Source organism: Galeopterus variegatus, unplaced genomic scaffold (genome assembly GCF_000696425.1).
Source record: "Galeopterus variegatus unplaced genomic scaffold, G_variegatus-3.0.2 Scaffold18554, whole genome shotgun sequence".
Taxonomy (NCBI): domain Eukaryota; kingdom Metazoa; phylum Chordata; class Mammalia; order Dermoptera; family Cynocephalidae; genus Galeopterus; species Galeopterus variegatus.
In genome coordinates, this window is record NW_007744665.1 from 1 (window position 1) to 7,900 (window position 7,900).

Genomic DNA, 7,900 nt, shown 5'->3' on the forward strand with positions numbered 1-7,900 from the left:
AAAAAAATTTCAGTATATATTCCATTCTTTTAAAACTAATTTTCCAACAGATCATTCTGTAATAACAGAAAACTATTTACTTATTTCTGATATCTGAAAGCATAAATCTGCAAACCAATTGGATCTATCAAAAAGAAATGAAAAGGAACCAGGTTTCTTACTTCTAAGTTGTAGAGCACTCTGAAGGTGGACATTCCTGGAGCAAAAGATCGAAACAGACTTTCTAAAATTGAACTGGCGCTTGGCTGATGCTGCTGCTTTGAAGACAGGGATGGAGATTTTGAAGACTGAGAACTTGATTCAGACAGTAATGTCTTCTAAAAGAATGAACAAAGAAATACGTCTTAAAATCACAAATCAAAGAGAAACAGATCTCAGTACATATTCTAATATTCTTTTCCTCTTTAACACAAGCCACGAAAATGAAAATTTTTTTTTGTCTTTTTTGTAACCGGCCGCACCGCGCTCAGCCAGTGAGCGAACCGGCCATCCCTATATAGGATCCGAACCTGTGGCGGGAGTGCTGCCACGCTCCTAGCGCCGCACTCTCCCGAGTGTGCCACGGGGACGGCCCGAAAATGAAATTTAAAAAAAAAATTAATTTCATGAAGCCACATCACTCTGTAATTATAACAAAACATCAAACTTCATCATACAAATTCTAAGTATTCAATGACATTCAAACACTATATGAATTCTTTTCAGAATGTGTTCCATGCAACACCAGACATTGGCAAGGTCATTTTATTTCCATGTTTAAAATCTGTACTTCTAAATACCAACAATGAAAGTATGAAATTGCTGAAATGGTAGTCTTGAGAATTTTTTTTAGCTAATATGAGGATACTTCAAAAAGTTCATGGAGGGCCAGCCCGGTGGTGCACTGCTACAGTGCGCTGCTTGGGAGCGCGGTGGCACTCCCGCCGAGGGTTCGGATCCCACATACAGACCGGTTCCTGCTCACTGGCTGAGCGAGGTGCGGGTGCAGCGCTGAGGGTTGCGATCCCGTTGCCGGTCCCAGTCCGGTACGGGCGCGACACTGAGGGTTGCGATCCGTTGCCGGTCACGAAAAAAGACAAAAAGGAAAAAAAAAAAAAGTTCATGGAAAGATTCGTATTATCTTTTAATTCTATTTTTCCACAAACTTGAAGTACCCTCGCATTAGTGATATATTTTATAATCACATTAGTTCTCTTGTCCCTCAAAACCCAATAGATGACATGACTGAGCTGATCTAAATTTTAGCCACTAAAATATAAAATACAACACTTAGTTTTAACAACTTTTTCTAAAGGAATTTACTCTGAGAACATAAACATAATTTCTACATATATATTATGAAATAAAATTTAAAAATTAAACAAAACGAACTTTAAATATAAAATGTGAAAAAAATTAAATGATAATCCATTTATACAAGCAACCAAGACACATACAACAGATTCCCAGGGGCATCATGACAGAAGAAAAACATCTCTAATGAATCAGACTGATCCTGGACAAGTAACTTCATCTCTTTGGGCTTCGGTTTCCTAATATACGAGTAGTCTTCAAAAAGTTAACATAAAGATTCATATTATCTTTTAATTCCATTTTTCCATGAACTCATTGGAGTACCCTTGCATAACATGAGGAGAAGAGTTGAAGTAGATGCTATGAAGGGCTCTCCCAGTTCTAAAATTTGATGACATTACTGACTCTACCTACATCCTTTAAAAGCCAACATGAAGTTCTGATGTCCATTTTTGGCAAAGATATTTTTCAAAAGAAGAAAAAATATTATGGGAAACCTGATATCACATGGCCTTAATGTGATTTCCTATTGTATTGTCACTGAATCATGATATACAATTCCCATGCTAGTGAAATAACTATTGAAGATACTCGTACCTTTCTTCCTAGGGAATCAAGTTGATCCAGGGCTTCCTGAATGGCTGGATCAGTGGGTATCAAGAGCAGAAGCTTTCGTACTCGTAGAGTTATCCTGAAATTTTTCAAATATACATTTTTTTCACATAAGCCACAGTTCTAATAACAAAGTCATTTTGTACGGGATGTAAAGTAAAATATATTTTAAGTGAAAAGTTACTTGGTTCCCTAACTTTAATAACTTTCTCTCATTCAAGCCTCACATTATTTATCTTTACCTTGGCTCCTCTAGATTGGCAAGCTGGTAAAGCATGTCAAACACATTACATACAAGTGCCATCACAACACCAGGGAGGGATTTCTCCTGGGGGAAAAGAGCAAAACAGAAATATGAATTTACAAAAGAATTTTCTCCTCTTCTAATCACACTTACAAATAATAAAAATACTAGTTCTGGAAGGCTCGCCACCACAAAGCCTGGGGAAGCATAGTGCTCGTGTGCACTGAAGAAACCCACATGGGAGCACACAGGGATCACGACTTCCTAGTGCATATGACCTGGTCTCTTCTCCTCACCCCCTACTGGTGAAGAGGCTGAGGCACCACAAGGCAGGTGGCAGGAGAGAGATGAGACAAAGGGCATATGCAGTGAGCGTAAGGGGGAGCAGGCACCACTGACAGATAATCACAGCTCGGCTGCAGCGCGCAGGGTATGAATGATTTGCGGCAAAATTAAAGTAGTACGTATACATATATATACCTTCACACGCAACACATGATATATGTAATTTAAGTTGAGAAAAAGAAGTTATCCTGTTTTTTAAAGATCAGAAAAGACAAAATGAATATAACTGCATAGAAGAGATTCAGATATGATTAATGTACTATTTTCTGGCTATAAAGATCAAGAAGCTAAACACCATTATAGAATGATTTATATGTGGGAAGATTTTTAATGAATTTGGGATAAAAATGAGATAGGTTAAAAATATTAAACTTGAAGATGCTTATGAACATTGTTTTTGTTATTTAACGGTCATAATACCACTTTCAGTGGGATTTCTTTCTTAAATTCTTATTATATATACATACAGATATACTTAATAAAACCCAACAATATTAACACTATACTCGAAGAGTTCTTTGATACCTATCTATATAGCAAGGCTATGCTTGTAAGTTGAAAAGACACAGTCACATAAAGATCTTACATTTGGAACTAAATTAAAGGAATATACATATAATTATTTATTGTCTTCTTTCTATATATATGTATAAAAACATATACATAGTAACCATGAAAAAAAACTCTGTACACGTATCTTAAATACCTTTACTGTATATTAGCTTACTTTCTAAATTGTAAAAGCCCGAAGAGCAGAACAGTCTTACTCAGCTTTGTACCTCTGGAGCCAGGCTCAGTTCTGACACAGGTACAAAATAAATAAACTGATTGATTCATGAAGTCCTTCAAATACTGTCTGAGCACCTGTCATGTTCTAGGCACTGTTTCAAGTGTTGGGGATGCAGCAGTGAACAAAACAGACAAAAGTCTGTTCTGATGGAGCTTACATTTTACTAGGGGATACAGATGAACAAGACAAATAAAATATGAAGTATGTTAATGACAAAATTAAGTAGGAAAGGTAAATGAGAAGTGGACGGGGAGGGCTGGGGTTGAAAACTTAGACAGGATCATCAAAGAAGGCTCTCTGAGAAGGCAACATTTGAGTAAAAACTGAAGAAAGTGAGGGAGCCACCTGGATGTCAGGAAAGAACATTCTAGGCACAGGGAAGAGCAAGTGCACAGGTCCTACTGTGTCTGAGGACCAACCTGGAGGTCAGTGCATCTGGAGAGGTGTGGGTGAGGGGAGGGTCACAGGAGATGGCCTCAGAGAGGTTCCAGAGGGACACATTAGGTAGGCCCTGAAGATCCCAGTAAAGACTTTGGCTCTTATTCTGAGTGAGATGGGAACAATGGAGCATTTGAAGCCGAGGAGTAGCACAACCTGCCTTATGTTTAGTAAGATCATGGGCTGCTGGGTGCCCTGTAGGGATGAGACTGCATTGCTATAAGAGCAGAAGCTATGAGACCAGTTAGGGAACTATCAAAAAACTCCAGGTGAGGTAGCATAGTTGCCTAGACTGGTGTGGAAGCTGTGGAGGGAGACAGAAGTAGCTGGATTTGGATGTATGTTAAAGGTAGAGTCAAGGATTTGCAGATGCATATGGCTGTAAGAGAAAGGATAGACTCAAAGATTCTGGCATGAACAACTAGAAGAATGGAGATGCTATTCTCAGAGACAGAACAAGATGAGGATAAAGAAGTTTGGAGTGGGGATGAGGAGGTGGGAAAAGGGATATCAGGAGCTCACTCTTGGATATATTATAATTGGGGTGCCTAGAAGACATTTAAGAAGAGAAGCTGAATAAGTAGATGGATCCATATATTTGGACTTCAGGCTAATGATAAAAATTGGGGAGTTATCAATGTACATGTGATATGTAAAGCTTTGAGACCGGATGAGATTACTAAGGGAATGAATGTAGACAGAGAAATCCAAGGACTGGGCCAGGGAACTGCTCTGTATAGAGATCATGAAGACCAAGAGCAGACAAAACTAGAACAGGCAGAGAGGCAGGGAAAAGGAAAAGAGCCTGACTCTTTCCAAGAGAGGGCAAGAGAGGATGGCAAAAGAGATGCTGGAAACAAGTTTAGACAACTCTTGCAAGCAGTTTGGTTGATTTGGGGAGAGAGTGAATGGGATAGTAACCAAAGGTAGAATTGGCATGAAGAGGTTTTTTTAAGATGACAAAAATAACACAACCAGTTTGAATACTAATGGGAATGACCCAGTAGGGAGGGAAAAATCAATGAATCAATGAAGAGAGATGTACGAGAGGACAGTGAGTGTCCAGGCAGAATGATTCAGTGATTCCAAAGGTTCTATGATTAAGAAGACTGATAAATTATACATCTTCTTCTCCCAATTGAATCCAAGCATTTCTCAGTTATACAGTTCTGAAGATCAGAACTTATCAGAAAGAAAAGAACATAATCACCCAAATCCATATGGCCTGAGAGCAAAAAGGTAATGATTGTTAAATTCTTCTTTTGAATTGAAATTTATCACTTAGTACCTGCTCCATGGCATAGGATGAACTAAAAACACCACTGCTGCTGCTGCTGGAGCTGGTTGATGAATCTGCTGAGCTCCCAGATGGGGTCCCACTGCCAGAAGTCTTTACTGTAAGGACTTGTTCATCAGAAAAGCCCAGTTGGTGGAGTAGCTTTTGATCTTTATTCACTGTCAGCTGCAAAAAATGGTTTCTTAATTATTGAAAGGGAAAGGAAGGGGAAAGTATTTATATCATGCCAAAGTACCAAAAACTGTTTATTTAGACCTACCAGACTATCATTTGTAAATATCTGTATATTATCCACAGGAGAGCACAACTGCTTGGCTATCTTCCACCGAACACTCCCTATGGTTTCATTACTGTGAGCCTGTAAAATAAAATTAGACACTGTTGTGAGATAATTTACTTATTCATTGAAACAACCATTAGTGAACATCTTCTATGTACCAGGCACTGTTCTAGAAGCTTGGAACACAACAGAAAACCCAAAGACAAGAATCTGCTCTTGCAAGGCTTCCCTCCTACTGCAATTAAATGTTCTATCCCATGCTCCAATCCCGCCCCATCATGCGTGGAGTAAAGTCTCAAGTCCTTCCTCTGCTGTATCTTCCACTCCTCCCCTTTCTCTCTGTGCTGTACTCACACCAGCCACCTTGCTTGCCTTTGTGCCTGATGCTCTCTTTGCCTGGAATGTTCTTCCAAGCAAACATCATTTACTCTGTCATTTTATTCAAGTATTTGCTCAAATGTCACCACCTGAGAGAGACCTTCCCTGTTCATCTTTATCTAAAAAATTTCATACATATCCATCATCCTCTACCAAATTATCTTGCTTTACTCTTACTTATTCTTATAACACTTAGTACCACATGACACTATACTATATATTTATTTATACATCTTCTTGTATCTCATAGTTTCGTTTCATTTCAGGCCTTGATTCTAAATTTGTTTACCAAACAAATCTTAGAACCATCATTCACGTAGCTATCTCAGTCAAGACTGTTCTTTATATATTTTTTTTCCTTTTTGTCTTTTTTACTGACCGGTAATGGGATCGCAACCCTCGGTGTCGCGCCCATACTGGGGACCGGCAACGGGATCGCAACCCTCGGTGTTGCGCCCGCACCGCGCTCAGCCAGTGAGCGGGAACCGGTCTCCACATGGGATCCAAACCCTCGGCGGGAGCGCCTCCGTGCTCCCAAGCGGCACACTCTCCAGTGCGCCACCGGGCCAGCCCAAGACTGTTCTTAAGAAAACAACAAGGCAACATGAAAATGGCTACAGAACTTAATGTAAACCTACCTCTACAGTGAAGGTGTCTTTGGTAGACTCATAGGTAACATTAAGAGTTAAAAGATGTCCATGAAATGAGGCACCATGAGGTAGAATAGTTCGTGGAACAGAGTAAAAATCCTTGAAAAAGATTAAGGCAAACGAGTCAGATGCACAGTGCCACCGTTAAACATGTCAAAAACACACACCTAACATATTTAGTCTGGTAACGTGATGAGTGAAATTGCTTTAAAAAGAAGAGAGGCTAACCTCTATAGTGATCACATAGCGTTCTGCCAGAAGCAGCAATCTCTCAATTATTACAAGTTTAGTGGATCTGTGGATTGAAAAATAAAAAGGTTTTAAATGTATTTGAAACCAATTGCTGATTTGAGCTCAATTCTAGCCTGGTTCACTAAAACCACAATCACAGTTAGCACTTACTGGTCAAAGACTGAAATTTGCAAAGATTAAACTTCCCTTCACCCAGTGGGGAAAATGGTTCAACCAGCTCACAACTCTGGCACAGATGGAATAAGGGAGGAGAAAAGTATGCCCCTCCCCACATTTCCTTTCTTCTTTTCTTAAACAGCTGGGAACCTAGGTCTCCAGGCCTATTTGTCCATCAATCCACCAAGAACGAACAATCGATGAGTTTGACTCTCATGATCTTACAACTAAAATATGCCACAGAATTCTGTAAAAACATGGAATCTGACAAAGTTCTAAACTGCCTGAAAATTAGAAGACAAATGCAAACCAGTAATTTTACCACAAATAAAAGTTACTGTTTGAAAATGACATCTGAGGTCTCTTTTAGTCAAAGACTTATGGAATCTTACCTATCATGTGAAATAACAGGACTGCAACATTCAGCAGCTTATACAGTCACAGCTCCTTTCTTTATTAAAGAGAACACTACAGGTATTAACGTTAAGAAATGAAAATCTAAGTGCTCTTAATTTAAGTATTTGCTATTCCAGAAAGTCTAGTTATTTCAAATAGGTATATTTTTAAAACTGAGAAGAGGTACTATCATTTTCCAACAATTGGTCTGGAATGCTGGTTAGCAATAATGGAAATTTCACTTTAAAACAGTTGGTTAAAAACATTTTAATAGTTCTATTAAAATACCTTTAACAGAGCTCTAAGTTCTTCCAATCTATGTGCAAGAACTAGAACTTGAAATTCAGATGAAAAATCTTTAGGAAATATCTAAGTGCTGTAATAAGTGAGCGAATTATTGAGTGAACTGTTTTAATTATGCTTTAATAATGAATTAAGTCACAGATACCATTGCAAAACACTGTACAGATGAGAGACTAACCCCTTCCGCCAAATAAGCTAGAACTATTATGGATACTAAAAAGTTCTTTCAAAACTAGTGAAATAAGATATACTACTACAATGTTTTGATTCAAATTCAACTTTGAAATTATACATTCTCATGAACTATTGATAGTTTGTAATGAGAATATTTTAAAGTTTAATGTGGTCTTTCTCTGTCGTCAGCCACATGTGAAATGATTCAGAATAAAAATCACTTAGTGAGAAAAAAAACAAAAAGCACACTTGTTTAAAGAGGTAGCAATCTGGAAATCCCAATCCAATAGCT

General features: G+C 38.4%; 1 protein-coding gene across 1 annotated transcript in view; it reads right to left on the bottom strand.

Moving 5' to 3' along the window:
• Positions 1–161: 161 nt before the first annotated feature.
• The window catches only part of LOC103582931 (ubiquitin carboxyl-terminal hydrolase 24-like), a gene marked incomplete at both ends in the record, with an annotated part of 15,207 nt that continues 7,468 nt past the window's right edge, over positions 162–7,900 (bottom strand). Inside the window, 8 exons of the mRNA XM_008564389.1 lie at positions 162–317; positions 1,891–1,984; positions 2,148–2,233; positions 5,011–5,184; positions 5,279–5,377; positions 6,316–6,426; positions 6,556–6,622; positions 6,730–6,739. Of these exons, the coding sequence (XP_008562611.1) occupies positions 162–317; positions 1,891–1,984; positions 2,148–2,233; positions 5,011–5,184; positions 5,279–5,377; positions 6,316–6,426; positions 6,556–6,622; positions 6,730–6,739 (797 nt within the window). The remainder of the gene's footprint in view (positions 318–1,890; positions 1,985–2,147; positions 2,234–5,010; positions 5,185–5,278; positions 5,378–6,315; positions 6,427–6,555; positions 6,623–6,729; positions 6,740–7,900) is intronic.